Here is a 17,383-nt window from a genome sequence, read left to right on the forward strand (position 1 = left end):
CTGTGTTTATGCTAGCCATAGCTGTGTAGCTAGCCACCACGCAGCACCTCATTGTATACCAGCTAGCCCGACTTCAGTAACCCTACAAGCGTCACTGCTGTTTATTTTCCTGTCTTCATTTGTGTTGGAAGTGATAGCAGAGCTGCACGTTTTAATTTTTGCTATGGCGGCCTTCCAGGCCTTCCTGGTTTGTGCACGTCGAAGCTCAGTTTGGTCTTCGTGGCGTTTCAGCCGACGACACAAAATACCATCCTGTGGTGGCCTTGCTGGTACACCGCTCTCAAGGCTCTGCTGGTGCTGCGCTATTCCCTCTCTCTCTCGGGCGTGGGTGATGGTACCGCTCTCGAGCCCACGGAGAGACGCTGTCCTTGCTAGGATGACGCCGGATTCCTCTTCACTCACGTCTTCCTCTGACAGGTGCCGGTGCGAGCTGGCCTTGCCAACTCCCCGCTGCTGGCCGCGAAGGATTACCGCTCACTCGCAGAAGCGGATCAAATTCTCCTGGCAACCAGGCACTTCGGCATCCAGGCGATAGTTCCCGACTCACCAACAGCATCTACTGCACCCCCACCGATTCTCCCGGGGGCCTTTAACTCATCGATGGTGGCTGGGATCGCAGCATGGTGTCACCGCGGAAAAGGGCAGTGTTTTAAGCACTGCCATTGCAGTTTTAAGACCCAGGGAAACTAGCCCGCCAGCGCTTTGTAACAGCCGCGACCTCTGGCGATAAGGAAAGGCTGCTCTTCACAGAGGACTCACGCTCGGGGAGACATTTTTGGTCGACTCAGGCTCCCAGAAGAGCTTCGGAAACTCTTGTGTCGTCTTTGCATACCTCCACAATGGTACATTATTTAATCTTTAAAAACATTGGAGATTTCCCACCTACCACCAGAGAGAGCCCAAGTACCACAAGTGGTACGTGTACCACAGTTTGAGAGTCACTCCTCTGTGCCATAGAATACCAGAACTGGCAGATCCACCACTGGCGCCCTGTGCTGTGAATGAGTGAGAGCAGATTCACCCTGAGCACATGTGACAGATGTGAAACAGTCTGGAGAACTTTTTAATGAAATCGGATCATAGATCAACCAATAAACCAGCAACTCTGCCTTCACAGCTCTCTTTACCACAGTAGACAATCTGTCCACCAATATCCTGCTCCACTCCTCCCCTACGTATGAACCCTGAGATACTTGAACTCCTTAACTTGAGGCAGCAGCTCCTCTCCATCCTGAGATGGCAGTCCACCTTTTTCCATGATGGAAAACTGCTCCGGTGTGAGCTGGAGATTGATGCTTGCTGAATTCAGAAGGACTGAATCTCTACTAAATAAATCAGAGAAAGCCCGTAGTAGGAAAAAATATGTCCTTAAAGTAGGTCATCGACTGGAGGAGTTTTCTAATGAGATCTGTTAGGTAAAAATTTTACCCTACTCATGTGTAATGTCTGTCCTTTAAACTCTGAAAGGTTCCCTTCAGGGCTGATAAGTTCTGTGTGAAGAGTGATTTGAATGATTACGTGGAGATGTGGTGATTTTCCTTCCTCACAGATCATCCGTGTGAATAATTTGCACTTGATTGGGAGACATGATGATGCCAAGTCCTTCTCCACTGTAATTTGTAATTTTCTTTGGGCTTTGCTGCTTTCATGTTCATTTTTTGAGGGTCGAATTATTACAGCTCAAGTTTAAAGGCTTGGTTTTCTCTTTGGTAAAGGCTGACTGACAAATGTGTCTGCACAAAGCTTTGGATTCAAACAGTTGCGTTCAAATTTAACCATTCAACATATTTTTTACTTGCACTCAGCTGTTTAAATATTTTGTTCATTGGCCATTAAAATGTATTTTCACTGCTGTGCTGCCCTACTGACAATAGTGCAGCACAGAGTGACTCAACGAGGACGAACCCATCTGTAGATGTTAGAAAAAGGAGCAATTGTTGCTCTTGTAAACCAGCTTGAAAAGCTTTGTCCTTATAAACGATGGGCAGTTTGTAAAAATTCATCCAGAGTGGGTCAGATTGTTTAAGCAGAGGCATTATTACTGTGTGTCTGACCAAGCCTAGTTTTCTCGTGGTGCGATTATTTGCAAAGTCTCTGCACAAATGTCCATGCTGGGTGAATGTGGATCGTCCAGCCGCCACTGACTGTCAGGAAATGACAGCAAGTTTACCGGTACTGTTTGAGGGCCATTGGAAACGTCATCACCCCGCATCGATGGGTCGTGGAACAAACATTCATCTTAAAGTCGAAGAACTTGAGAAACCACACAGCTGTGATCCTGACAGTGGACATGCTCTGTAGGTGAGAAGCTTAATTGTAAACAGTGACAGTAGCGGTGAAAGTTGTACTTGTGGCAGGAGCGTTAGTACCGCGGTGATACGGGACGGTGTTTGACCTGCTGGCTGAAGATGTCTGTGAGAAATCCAGGGCAGATTTACTGAGTGAGAAAGATTCAAATTACCAAAGTGGATACAGGATTACACACATTTACATTAGTGCAGAGTAAGCTCCTCTTTTAGAAACTCAATCAATCTAAAATCTCTGAGATTGTACAAACAGGCGTGTAGAGCTCTGCTTTTAGATTGGTGTCAGGGACTAACTCAACACAACTCCAAGATACTGCTGATGACAGCAGAGGACACAGCCTTCAGACGACTCCCAAATCAAGAGGGTCGGATTTGGGGTACAGCAGTGGCACCACACAGTTTTTAAATGGAGCGATGACCTGTGGTGAGGCCGGTTCCTGCAGGTTTTAGATTTCACTCTGGGTCAACACACCTGAATAGAGTGATTAGTTCATTACCAGGCCTCTGGAGAACTTCAGACAATGTTGAGGAGTCATTTAACCATTTAGATCAGCTGTGTTGAATGAAGGACACATCTAAAACCTGCAGGACTCCGGCCCTCGAGGCTGGAGTTGGACACTCCTGCACTAGAAGATCCAAAACGTCCATGAAATTGGGCTCAGCATTCTTCATTCTGGGAACGACAGTCCAGATAACTTAGAAACCTTAAACGTCCACTAACAGTCTTAACGCGAAGCTTCTGCATCTGCAAAGCCAGATTTAACCCTGTGTCAGGCCGTGGGTCCGTTCATATATGAGCATTCCTGAGCAAGCGCGAAGTTTTCCAAATGCGTTGCCTTAGATGCATTCTCGGCGTTCCCTTCCTGCGACCGTCATTCGACATGACACCATCCTCACCAGCTGCGGCAGCCAACCACAGATCGCGACCTAATCCAGCGCCGCCGACTCCGTTTGGTTTGGCCACATTTGTCGAATGGACCCGAGCCGCTACCCCCATGGCCTACTCTGGTTGACCCGCCCCACCGATTGGAGGGGTGCATCGAAATGCACCAAAGAAGACATGGATGAAACAAATCCAGGATGATTTGAAGGCCCTTCGACTTGACCTCAAGCAGGCGAGAACCATCGCCTTAGATTGAAAAGCGTGGAAGATAATCGTGGTCCAGCAAGGAACCTGCGGCACCTACAGCAGCGTACTTGGTTGCGCGGCAGACCACCGCCGCTAAGGACAAGAAGAAGACTATATGAGCATTCACGATGAGATTTATTTTCCCCTCCGTTCTTAGCAGTTTGAAATTTTATTTCAGTATTTTCCAGGTAATCTGCAAAGGAAAGGAAAAATCAATCATTTCAGTGCATGACCTTTTTCAGCAGTAAATTGCAGCTGTAATAGCAGCTAAATAGCAGCTGTGATTTAGCTCTAAATTGCAGCTAAATGGGATTTCAAAGAAGTTTCTGCTTCTTGGTAGTCATTAAATATACATTTATTATATATGAGCTTTTGAGAAAATAGCTTTAACATTTACTGTTAGATAAGGAAAGAAATATAAGGTTCGTGCATTACTGAGGAAGACACAAACATAAACCATAAACAGCTGAGAATCACTCAATAAAGTCGCATTATTTACAGGTCAGTGAGACAAATCTTTAACTAAAACTAAGCCAACTCGATCTATAGTGACTGGAAGGAAATCCATACTAACTTTATGTTTATTTAAGCTTTTAAACAGCTTTAATGCAACAAGCAAGAATATACATGTATCCTGTAATCTACATCTAATTAGCAGCCTTAAAAAACCTTTTAATGAAAGTTTTTAGTTAACAAGCTGGAAAATACAGAACCTGTGAGTCACCTCAGCTCACAAATACACAGCTGAATGTTTTAGAAAAGGCTCCGTAACAGCAGGTCACTGCGGTTTTTCACGCCATTTCACAGGAGGAGCGAGTGCATCTGCTCGGGACTGATAAAACGAAGCCTGACATTCACAAACAACAACAAACAAATCAGCTGTACAAGGCGTGAATAATTCATCCAATAAATAACGTCTGCGTTAGAACAGAAATACCTCCGCCGCTCGAGTCACGCACACGGTTTCATTTCAACAAACCCATTAACTTCTCAGAGGCGTTTTTGGCACTGAGCGTCAGCGCTGATCGCACAGTAGCTGGAATATAATTTATCGTTTTTAATTCTGTGTCACATTAATCATTTAAAGCAGCTCTTATTGTTTCCTTCCTTTGTCTTTGACTGTCACATCTGATCTGCGGTCATGCTAAACATATTAGTTTCATGATAACAGACTCTGGATTAAACACATGATGCTGTGGATGATTCACGGGTGGCGACCTGCTGCTTTCGGCCTCCACCCGGAGCTGTCAGTTTGATACTTTAACCTTTTCTGTCGACGTCTAATTAGCCTTCTCCTGCCTCTGTAGTGTGTGTGTGTGTGTGTGTGTGTGTGTGGGTGTGTGTGGGTGTGTGTGTGTGTGTGTGTTGAACCTCGATGCCTCCTGGTCTGAAACTGAACAGATGTCAGCAATGTGATGATTATGAGGAGGATGAAGACCTGATCTTTGTCCACTTCTGGACACAAAACCGTTTTAAGGTTTGGATGATCAGAAAATCAGATTCAGTGGATCTTTAACTATTTCATATTTTTCGTGTGTTAAATAATTTTTATTAATGCTAAAGTGTGAATCGATTGTAGCGCAGCTTATAGAAATGGCGCCTTCCTCGACTCTCAGTTGCCTTGGAAAGCTTGAGGACTGATTTCTAAATGAAAGACTCCACAAAGATGGATTTTCCACAGAAATCCAAACAGATGGGATGTTTAAAGCTGCTCCCGTGTGTTTTACCTCAAAACCTCTCGTCAATAGCGAGCAGCATCCACGGATCACGTATAACTTCTCACGAGGGCAAAAATAACCAACTGATACCTTCCTGATGATGTTAGCAACAAAGGTGGTTAGCTATGTTGGGTAGCTAGCTTTTTCTTTCTGTGTTACGGGTGTGTTTGGCTACTGTTAGCTAACATTAGCTAACATTGCAAAGAAAAGCGTCTGGACTTCTTTAAGTTACTTGAAGACGTTTCACCTTCATCCGAGAAGCTTCTTCAGTTCTAAGGTCAAATGGTGGAGAGTCCCAGATATAAACCTAGTGGGAGTTTCCCCCCACAGAGGGACAAAAGGACCCCCTGATGATCCTCTAATCGCCTGAGCCAAGGTGTGGAACTGGGTGTGGGTCCCAATCAGCCAGAGTTTCAGGTGAGTTCATTGTGAAACCTGGCCCCACCTTATCATGCGAATTCCTGAGGTCAGATGGCCCAGGATGTGAGTGGGCGTTAAGGCGTCTGGGGAGGGATCTCAAAACTGGATTATAGATAGAAGAGAGTTGGTGTCGTAAACCACCGCCTCTGTTCGAAGATGGTCGCTCACAGTGGACATAGATGCTTCTTTCACTCCTCTTTCAAACCATCTGTCCTCTAACATTTTGGACAGAGAGGACAGATGGTTTGAAATGTGAACATTTTGGACAGAGAGGACAGATGGTTTGAAATGTTCACACAGAGAGAGCACCACTTCTACGCCTATGTTTTATGTTTTATGTTACTTCTATGTTAGCAACAAAGTTATGGTTAGCTATGTTGGGTAGCTAGCTTTTTCTTTCTGTGTTACAGGTGTGTTTGGCTACTGTTAGCTAATGTTAGCTAACATTAGCCAGAGGATAGGATGAAGCACATGGACTGATTTCTAAATGAAAGACTCCACAAAGATTTTCCACAGAAATCCAAACAAATGGGATGTTTAAAGCTGCTCCCGTGTGTTTTACCTCAAAACCTCTCGTCATTAGTGAGCAGCATCCACGGATCACACATAACTTCTCATGAGGGCAAAAATAACCAGCTGATAACATCCTGATGATGTTAGCAACAAAGTTATGGTTAGCTATGTTGGGTAGCTAGCTTTTTATTTCTGTGTTACGGGTGTGTTTGGCTACTGTTAGCTAACATTAGCTAACGTTAGCTAACATTAGCCATAAGATGAAGCACGTGGACTGATTTCTACATGAGGATGGATCCAAAAGATGTGAGACTTAGCTGTGACGTAATGTCAACCGTGGCTAACCTCGCTAACATCTATGAAATCCTCTATGAAAGGAGACATGACACTTAGAGTATCCTGAACTTTATAATATCCGAATGACAAAATTCTAAAAAAGTGAGACATCCACTATGTCATAATTATGAGCTGTAACCATCTAAACTAGACTTATTTACAGTCACAACAGTGAAACGGCTGTAGATGCTCCTGTAGAAAACACAAGTCTCGAAGATATCAATGTTTTATTTGTGATGTCAGGGAAAAGAACTACTCTACCCACAATTCTAAGAAACACTGACTTGTCTGATTAATGGAGGTGGCTGTTACCATGGCGATGTTTAAACCCACCCAGGTCGGGTTGAGTGGCAAGCATGAAATTTGAGAAACAATTAGAGCGGTGATTGAACTCGGGAACAAAACACGGTTTACACATCGGAGCATGTGTGCTTTACTTCAGTATACACACACACATTCTCGTTTTGATATCTTAGTGAGGACATGTAATTTACATGATGTTTTCGCTAGCCGCTTACCCTAACAATAACCTAATTGTAACCTTGACTAAAACCACATTTTGAGTCTCAAGAATGCCTTCAAACTCGTAAGGACAAACACTTTTGGCTGTGACTGTTGGTCCCCACAAGTATAGTAACATTCCAACTTTTGGTCCCCACAAAGATATATAAACAGGTACAGACACATACCAGACTAAAACTATACTAAACACTATGATACTGAATTACGTTGCATAAGAACACTGGAAGTCATTTGCGTTAGAATTTTGCATTTGCAGTGCATTATGGGACGTGTAGTTCACTGTTAAGAGTGGTTCTGTACACAGCCTGGTACCTGCGCCATGTATGAATTTGTCTTTATATAAATTATGTGCATGCATGCAGACACAAAGTCTCATACACAGAGAGAGCACCACTTCTACGCCCGTTCAACGATGAAACTTGAAAGTCCAGATGTGACACTGTGTGGATATGAGGAGGCTTTAGCTGTTGGTGCAGTCGCTGTGTTTCTGGCTGTGGGTGGAGACGGCGTGGAGCAGCAGCGTCCTGCTGTCAGCAGAGCTGAACAGAAACAAAGGAGCCTCTCTGCTGCAAATCCTCGTCAATCGATCGGCAGCCTCCGAGCCCCAGCTGAGCTCTCCGTGTTCAATACATCCACACACAGCAGGCCAATCTGTCAGCCAGCAGGCCCACACACACACACACACACACACACACACACACACACACACACTGCAGCGTCTGTCTTCACCAGTCATTTTAATCATGCTTTTGCTGTCGAAATCTTGCAATAAGTGAGAAATAATAAGAGCGCGACCTCTCCATCCTTACTCATAATGCAGCTCTGTGTGTCTTGAGGTGGACATAATAATGTGAACATGCTACAGGCTGTCAGAGAGGCTTCACCTTTTTATTGAGTGGCCAGCTGTTATCTGGCTGCCACACATTAATAATAAAACAGCAGCGTTTGGCTGTGTTAATAAACCACAGAGGATAATACTTTAATACTGTAATTGTTTGTTTTTTAAACAAACAGGAATTTTAATTATACTTTTTTATTTAAAGCTTCTATAAATGTGTCTGTAACGAGCGATACGAACACTGGAACGCTCTGTTTAGAGAAATCGTGTTTCCAGCGTCGCAGCCAGACTACTGAGTGAGTTCAAGAGAGATTTTAGGACTGACTGGTTCTTATATCATGCTCAGTACAGCATACTTTACATCTACATGCTTTCTATCTAACATCACTCTCAGATGGTTCAGTATCTTGCCTAAAGATACTTTGGCATGCAGACTAGAGCAGCCTGGGATTGAACCACCAACCTTTCCTGCGCTGCCTCCTGAGCCACAATCTTTTAATCCCAGCCTCCCTTAAACACACTGCAGCTCGCAGTCTTCGATCGCAGGCTCAGAATTTGTTCATCTCTTTAGAGACTGAAGAACACGGAGGACGAAACCTTTCAGTCTGTGAATATTTCTATTCTTTTGGTTTTGATTTGATCGTTTTTACAGTTTTTATGTACTTTGTTATGCATGTCTGTGAAAAACACTTCATAAACAAACTAGACTTGCTTACTAAAACTCAGATATTGCCACAGTCCTCCTTCATAATAATGCCAAGATGGTGGACGCTCCATTTTGCGTAACTATTTTTAAATCCCGGTAGCTCTGCAACCACGTAAGCTAGCACAATCATTTTTTTTTGCATATGAAACCGGAGGAGTTGTACTTACATCTTATGCCATCAGCTTGTCCTCGGTCACAGTTTCCTTCCACATATAGCTTTGCAAAAACTGCATAAAAAGCACTTGCAGCAACAAAAACATAATATTCCAGAAACACGCTTTGCCGATCCGATCAGCTGTTTGTAACACTTCCTACGTCCATCAGCGTGAACTATCGCATGTCCGCCATGACCTGCCCGAAACCGGAAGTGACGTCATTTTCGCGGAAATGTAGTTTTTTACCACCAGGGCCTCATGAGCCTATACTGGTGTTTTTAAAAGTTATCTTTGACTTTATGACTTTCTGTGTGGTTTCTGGGATGCTTAGGACTCATATTACACTGCTGGAAATAGTTTATTTTGATGCATATGCTGCTTTTTGCAAATTTGCAGTATAATATTTATTTTCGTTTTTCCTGCAGTATATAAAAATTGGTGTATTTCAAAAATAAAACTATGAAGACACTCAAAATAAATTTCCTGTGGTGGGAAACTATTTTGTGCAACTTTTTTGTATTTACAGTTTTGAGGGATAAGCCTCTTAAATTTCTCTAACTAGAAATATATGTTAAAAAACAAAAACGATTTTAAATTTTTTTGTAGTTTATTGCACTTTCTTGCAATTTATGTAATTTCTATGCACTTAATGCATACATATTATTAAAATCTGGGCTGTAATGGTTGTATTGATGTATAGCAACTTGAAATGCTCCCAAAAATGGCTCCACAGCATGTAAACATATAAAGTAAGCTCTGGCGGACTTGGTTCTATGGTAGGACACATGCTCGCTTCCTTGAAAGTGAACCATGGAGCTGTTTTGTGTAACGTTTCACAGACAGACAAAGCAGATGTCTTTGCATCGTTGAACTGAACGATGATGATCTGGACTGATTCACTCACAACCTCTCGCCTGCTTAAATTTAAGGGTTAAGGATAAATTTAGACTTGTATCATCAGCGAACAGTCACTTAAAGGAAAGCAGTATGAGCGCTGTACCGTATGTGTCTCCACTGCAGTGTTTGCTGTGGTTTCAAAGTCTGTTGAGACAATAAAAGTGTTGCTGAGTGCTTGAGACACTGCTGTGTTTATGCTCCTGTTACAGTCGTATCTTTGTTCAAAGCTGTGTTTGATTGAGACTGACTAGTTAACGTTTTGCACCAAACTAAATGCAGTTATTTAGCCTGTGGTTGGACCTCCACCCACCATCCATCAGGTGTGGCTCTGCGGGGCAGCATCCTAAGCAGCCGCGACCACTAAAGCACAGCTTGGCCTTTCACATCATTCAGGAACCATTAGAGTAGAAAATTGCTCAGAGGCTTTGTATGCATACGGAGATCTTCCAGCATCCTAAAAAGGCGACTTCATCATTCACCTTTCAGCCAAACCTGAAAGTCTGTGATAGGTCGAAGTCACTTTTTCAGCATCTTTTTAAACAAGTAATAAAACGTCGAGCTACATTTGGACCAAATCAAATTAACAAAATCAATGATTCCCAAAGTGTGGCCCGCAGCCCCGCAGTGGGCCATGAAGGTAGGGCTGCTCGATTATGGCAAAAATGATAATCACGATTATTTTCACTGAAATTGAGATCTCGATTATTTATTTAACAATAACAATGTGTTGAATAATGACTTTAAAGATTGTCATAAAATAGTGTGCAAATATTGATAACAGTGCAAATGTTTGCAATATAAATAAATAAATGAAATAAATGAAAAATGTAAACATCTATGTTTAGTGAAGTTTGCAGTGTTGCTCTGTGGTGCAGCTACGACACTGTAGCAAAGTTTACACACTGTGTCTACTTGATCCACGTCTGACTGAACCCATAATGTTTCCACACCACTGAAGTTTTTTTACCTCTTTTCAACCAACAGCAGTCACTCTCCTCTCCAAATAACTTCTACTTAGCTTTCCGAGCTTCCCTCGGGTCCTCTTAATCCGCGGTCGCCAACCCCCGGGCCTCGGACCGGTACCGGTCCATGAGTCGTTTGGTACCGGGCCGCGAGAGTTGAGGCTCAGGTGTGAAATGTATAGTTTTCAGGGTTTTTATCGGTTTTCAGCGTTATTTTGTTATCGTTTTTATCGTTAACTCGGTTTTCCTGGGTCTTTTCACGTGTGTTATGAATAAATCTTCTTTTTTTCGGTACCGGTACTAGTTTTATTTTGTTGTATTTATCCGCGACACCTTAAAGGCCGGTCCATGAAAATATTGTCGGGCATAAACCGGTCCGCGGCGCTAAAAAGGTTGGAGACCGCTGCTCTTAATTGTTGTGACACGTGTTCGAAATGCAGAGAGGTGCGCTCGATTTGCCACACGGAGCAGCGCGAGAGTAAAGCACGAGGGAGGGGCTAATAATCGGCTCAGTCATTTTTAATGATCGTTGAAAGCCCAGATCGTAATCGAGATTAAAATTCGATTAATTGAGCAGCCCTACATGAAGGTACTGCAAATGCTGCATGAAGTCATTACAATAAACACTGACAACAATAGAAAAATCTAGTAATTCTCATAAGATTTTAAAATTAGAAGTAGAAAGGAACATATGATCTTTCAAACTTGGATACGAGGTAATCAGTGTGGATGAATCTGACGCAGGTGCAGATTTAGATTAAACAGATTATCATCTGATGTCATCCTACATGAAAACCCTTCAAAATAAAATCCTCTGGGATCAGTTTGAAAAGCAACTTCTAGTGCTGAAGGACTTTTTTTACTTACAATTTAAAGCTTCCTTAATCTTTACATGATTTTTATTTTAAATCCTGATTTAGGATCATGGTGAATTTAAATCTCCTGCTTGTGTAATAATCAGAGCAGACTGAAGGTTTAAAGATGTGTTGGTGATTTTGTCCAACACTGTGATTTTGGAGTAAAGGCTCTCTTGCTTATACGTGTACTCGTGTCTTATTTCCAGTGTTTTTGAGGGTGCTGCTTGTTTGCAGTGGAGCTGCAGCTCTGATCACCTTTCTTTGGATTTTAAGGTTGAATAGATGTTTTAATGGCTCCGGGCGCAGCTTTGAGGATGCTCATTACACTTCCTGCGGATTAATCTCCGTCCCCTTGATGGCTCTGAGCTTTTCCTCTATTACATGACAAAATTACACTTGATGAATCATGAAAACTGCTCCCTTGATGAAAGGCGGGTTGGGATAATCCCCGCGGCTCTTTGATATTTGATGCTGTGGGTTGTTACCGCCTCATCTGCTCTGAACTCGCTCCCTGCTGGAAAATAGACGCCGTCATGCGAGGTGGTATTAAACGCATCCCCCTGTAATGGTAATAATAATAATATCATAAGATGATAACGCGTTGTCTCTGTTTCCATTTGGCCAATAAGCTTCGGGAGCCTCTTCACACGTTCAGCTGTGTCTGATAGAAAAGCGCGTGAGCCGTGTCGCGTGTTGATGGTGGAAAACGGCGCCTGCGGTGTTAAGGGCACGGCGGCGATCACCGGAACAGAAGCTGATGCGAGCTGGAGGTTGTTTTTGAAATGAAATCAGGTTTCTGTTCTGGAAAGATGTGCACAAATAATAATAATAAAAGCTAAGTATGAGGGGAAAGTGATGAATAAAGAGTTTCACAGTCAGCAGAGCAAAACAGACGGCGCGCTGAAATTAAAACGAGTTTTTTGGAGAAACAACAAGCAGAGTGTCACAGGTGACTAACCGCACACTTCACAGTACAAGCTCTCATCTCTGCTCCTCAGTAACAGTCTACGACAGCAGCACCATGGTTCCTCCTTCACAACCTCACTTTACTTTTAAGTGAAGCTGAATTTATTCAGACGTTATAACTGTGTTTAAACAGTCACAGGTTCATGTGTCGGAAGAGCAAACAGGTCAAGGTCTGGTTCACCAGTACTCAGTGTGGCACAGAGGGCCTGTTCTGCTTCACCTGCAGCATGAAACAAGCTCTCTTTAAGGCACCAGATAAACAGAAGGTGGGTGGGACTTCCTGTGCCTGATATGACCATATTAGGGAAATCTCCCCTCTTTGATCTCATACAGAGTTAAGAGTAGAAACAAACCCTTCATGTATCGTAGTTCAGGCCTTGAACTTTTGGGTCAGAGTGAATCACTGTGACCTGAGCTTTTGTTTTACTGAAAACTTTCACCACCAGGTGTTGGATCAAGGACACATCTAAAACCTGCAGGACTCCGGCCCTCGAGGCCTGGAGTTGGACAATGCTGGCCTAAGGTTTGGTCCCACATAAAAACACTGGTCAGCAACCATCTGGTAATCACTAGTTGCACTGGGAGAATTGTGTCTTCCCCCACTAGTTGTTGATTGGATTCTATTGAGAGTGCGATTGCTTTGTTGCTGGCAGATTCCTGCAGTTGCCCATTTCCTTTCTGAGCTGCAGCGACACTCGAGAAATGTGACAAACTAGAAATGGGGAGTGCTCACCTTCAATGTAAAAGCCGCATTTCTTGAAATGTGCTTTCAGTGGTAACACACACTTCCGTCAAAGGAGAAGTTGCAATCACAACAGGTACCACCTTTATTTATTTGTTTACCATACCACCTTTATTTATAAAGCACTTTAACATAAAACCAGAGTTCACAAAGTGCTGTACATGCTAATAGCATAAGTAAAGAAGATTAAAATGAGATAAGATAAGATAAAATAAAAAACTAAAATAAATTGAAACATGTTAAAACAAATAGAGTCAACCCCTCTAATCAATGCCAAAGGCTTCAGTGAATAAATATGTTTTAAGAAGACTTTTAAATTCAGAAAGAGAAGAGGCCTGCCTAACATGCAAGGGTAGATCATTCCACAACTTTGGAGCAACTACAGCAAAAGCACGATCACCTTTAAATTTAAACTTAGTTTTCGGTACCTTAAGGAGCTGCTGATTGGCGGACCTAAGGGAACGGGCAGGTGTATATGGTTGTAGTAGCTCCGAGAGGTGGTGGGGGGGGGGGGGGGGGGGGGGGGGGGGGGGGGGGGGGGGGGGGGGGGGGGGGGGGGGTGGGGGGGGGGGGTGGGTGGGGGTGGGGGGGGGGGGGGGGGGGGGGGTGGGGGGGGGGGGGGGGGGGGGGGGGGGGGGGGGGGGGGGGAGGGGGGGGGGGGGGGGGGGGGGGGGGGGGCATTAAGAGATTTAAAAGCGAATAAGAGAATTGTGCTCAGACTTTTTTGTTCCAGTTAAAAGACGAGCTGCAGCATTTTGCACAACCTGCAGGCGCCTAATGGACGCATCACTAACCCCGGCATAGCAGTGGAAAGAAATCCCATGTTTCCTGAAAATAGACCCAAGGGGTAGAGATATAGAGAGAAAAGAAGCGGGCCTAAAACTGAACCCTGTGGGACCCCACATTGAAGAGAAGCAGCAGAGGATACAAACTCCCCGAGTTTCACAGAGAAAGTGCCAAATAGGATCTGAACCACTGCAGTGAGGTACTCCTAATACCCACCAACTGCTAATACCCACCAATCACAACAGGTGCAACAGTTAGCTTCCCATTAGCAACTGCCAGCAACCCGTAGTAATGCACATTTTTCCCTTCCACCCAGTGGTTTCCAGATAGTTACCTACTGGTTGGGAAACATGTCCCGATTGCCAGTCTTGGCAGCCGGGGGTCAGTCCGCCAGGGCCTCCGCTCCTGGCCGCCACCCGGCACACAATGCACCCGACCCCTATGGCGCCTCCTGCGGGTGGTGGGCCTGCGGGAGGATGGGCCCATGTCTCCTCTTCGGGCCGTGCCCGGCCGGGCCCATAGACTAAGGCCTGGCCACCAGACGCTCGCCCTCGGGCACCCTCCCCGGGCCTGGCTTCAGGGCGGGGCCCCGGTAACCCAATCCTGGGCAGGGTAAACTGTTCCCTCGATGTTCACTTCATAAGGGTCTTCTGAATCGCTCTTTGTCTGGTCCCTCACCCAGGACCAATTTGCCATGGGAGACCCTACCAGGGGGCAAAAGCCCCCAGACAACATAGCCCCTGGGATCCCTGGGACACACAAACCCCTCCACCACGATAAGGTAGCGATTCACGGAGGAGGGTGAGAAGTTCGGCCATCCGGGAGGGGCTCAGAGTAGAGCCGCTGCTGCTCCACATTGAAAGGAGCCAGCTGAGGAGGTTCGGGCATCTGACAAGGATGCCTCCTGGGCGCCTCCTGGGTGAGGTGTTCCAGGCATGTCCCACCGGGAGGAGGCCCCGGGGCAGACCAGGACACGCTGGAGAGATTATATCTCTCGGCTGGCCTGGGAACGCCTTGGTGTTCCCCCGGATAAGCTGGAGGAGGTGGCTGGGGAGAGGGAGGTCTGGGCCTCTTTGCTTAGGCTGCTGCCCCCGCGACCCGGCCTCGGATAAAGCGGATGAAGATGGATGGTTGGGAAACAACATTTTCCCGTAGCAAGTGTTTATTGAAAGGGGGCCCTGTCTCAAAATGACCCCTAAGGAATCTAATGTGTGTGTTCCTATAAAGAAAAAAAAAAGCTCTATATAGCTACATGATACCAGTGTGTGATAGTATTTTGTAGAAAATTGAGCGAATGCTTCCGTGAATAATACTGGGACATCTTGATATATCTCACTGCTCTCTGCACCGTCTTTTGGTCCAAAGCGATTTACAAAGAGTGAAAAGAAACAGATTAATAATCATTATTGTTTAAAGGCACACTCATACTTAAAGTTTTTCTTCTTTGTGTCTTTCAGACGACGAGGGCTCGGGCTCAGACGTCGGGAAGAAGTTCACCAAGTGCAGCACATGCAAATACGGAGCGGAGTGTGACGAAGACTCGGAGGACGTCTGGTGAGTGTTCGACTCGTAACATTCATACAAAGCGAGGCTTTGTGTAAATACAAACTGACACAAAGCTTCACTTTCTGTCTTCTGTTGAGAAACCTTCTGTTTGTGTGCGGCAGCCAATCATAGAGAGTTAGCTTACAGCTTGTTTCAGGACAGGATAAACTGAGGCCCGGTATGAGATAAAGAAGGATTATTGGGGCTGTCAATCATGCAAAGCTGCTCTAGGAATAAAATATATGACACTTGGAAAAATCCACTTAAATAAAGTGCAGATGAAACTGAAGTGAGGCTTTTACAGACTTACACAGAGAGAGATTCACAAATGAGATCCATCTCGAAGGCCCGTTTGACTTTGTAGTTGAGGTAAATAAACACCCTGATTTCTGTGAGCAATATATTTGCTTCTCTCTGTGAGCTTTCCTCCATATTTTTACCTACAAGTTGTTTTTTAAGGGAGATATTCTGATCTGATTAAGGACAACAGGCTTTTTATTCTGTATCGATTGCAAGACCCTTCCAGGCATGTTGGGGCTACGTAAATGAACTCGACTTGACTTATTAAGCGTAGCGAAACAAGACTATAAATCGACTGAAATAAGAGTCAAAAAGTTCTTTTTTTGGGTTCCACCATTAAACTCTGGGAGTAAATTTGAAACCATTAATCACGAGTGAAGGAGTTCTTGAAAGGGATTGAAATTAGTTCTTCGTATCTGCAGCCGGTCTGTGGAGGACTAATGAGCAGCGTCTTCGTTCCTCTAAACGCACTTCGGTTAATGATTGTGTGGCAGAGACGCGTTCAGACTGAAGACACAACATTTATTCTCCTGACTCGACTCCTCTCCTCCCTTCAGGTGCATATGTAACATCGACTGCAGCGGTCACAATGAAAACCCGGTGTGCGCCACTGACGGAAACTCCTACAACAACCCCTGCCTGGTCCGAGAGGCCTCGTGCATGAAGCAGGAGCAGATCGATGTCAAACACCTGGGCAGGTGCCCCGGTAAGACCTAACGAGATTACGCGATTGCATTACACGAGCTCTGTGGGCAGTTTAAAGCTGCTCGGGTTGACGCGTTGACGCTAATCTCATCTTAAATCACAGAATGAGGCTGTAACTGTAACTCGTTTATAAATGACTGCATGCTGAAGCAGAGGTGGTGATACAGTAACACGATGCAGCTTAGAGTTCAGCCCCTCTAAGGCCTGTTTAAGGCTGCAGAGAACCCGTCGTCCAACCCAGACCCTCTGCAGTCCTGTGAAGAACTACACCCGTGATGCAGTGCTTTGTAGAGCCTCCTCCAGCTGCAGTAACTTCTGCATGATGTTATCAGTCTTTCACGCTCTTCTTTATGGCGTCACTTCACTGGTTTTTGCAGCATTTGTTTATGCACAGCTCTCCTGAGGTGTCACATTACAATCAGGACTTTGGTGCATTTTCTTGGAGATTTGCAGCTCAGCTTGGGATCATTGGACCGTTGCATGACTTACTTTTAGCCAGCGTTTAGCTGTCAGCCACACGGCCTCCTGACTCTACAATACTTTGGTGTACAGGGGGTTCACTGCTCAAATCATCACCCCTCCCCAACCATGCTGGCAGTCTCAATAGGTGTGTCCCAATTCCTAGGCCGCATCCTTCGGAGGCCGCATTTGTCAGCCAATTACGTCACAGCCAGGCGACGAAGGCAGACAAATGCCTCCTTCACTTCCCCAAATTTAAAGGATGGGTCGGGTGTATCCTTCATCACCCAACCTATCCCAGAATTCATAGGACAGCCAGTTCCAGTTTTCCAACAATGGCGGCAGCTAATTCGTTTAAATATTACTCGTATTAATCTTTCTGGGTCACAAAATAAACATATAGAATGTAGCCGTGTAAACTTCAAATATCTGCTCAGTTTATCAGGACATCACGTATTTGCAAAAGTGCTCCGACGTTTTCGGAGACGTCTGTTAGCCACCAGCTCGACAGCGAGCCGGGG

General features: G+C 44.8%; 1 protein-coding gene across 1 annotated transcript in view; it reads left to right on the forward strand.

Moving 5' to 3' along the window:
* Nucleotides 1–17,383, forward strand: part of tmeff1a (transmembrane protein with EGF-like and two follistatin-like domains 1a) — a 145,484-nt gene that overhangs the window by 90,907 nt on the left and 37,194 nt on the right. Inside the window, exons 5-6 of the mRNA XM_085140902.1 lie at nucleotides 15,311–15,407; nucleotides 16,256–16,404. Coding sequence (XP_084997028.1) covers nucleotides 15,311–15,407; nucleotides 16,256–16,404 — 246 coding nt within the window. The remainder of the gene's footprint in view (nucleotides 1–15,310; nucleotides 15,408–16,255; nucleotides 16,405–17,383) is intronic.

The sequence above is a fragment of the Neolamprologus multifasciatus genome, chromosome 18 (assembly GCF_963576455.1).
Source record: "Neolamprologus multifasciatus chromosome 18, fNeoMul1.2, whole genome shotgun sequence".
NCBI classification, from domain to species: domain Eukaryota; kingdom Metazoa; phylum Chordata; class Actinopteri; order Cichliformes; family Cichlidae; genus Neolamprologus; species Neolamprologus multifasciatus.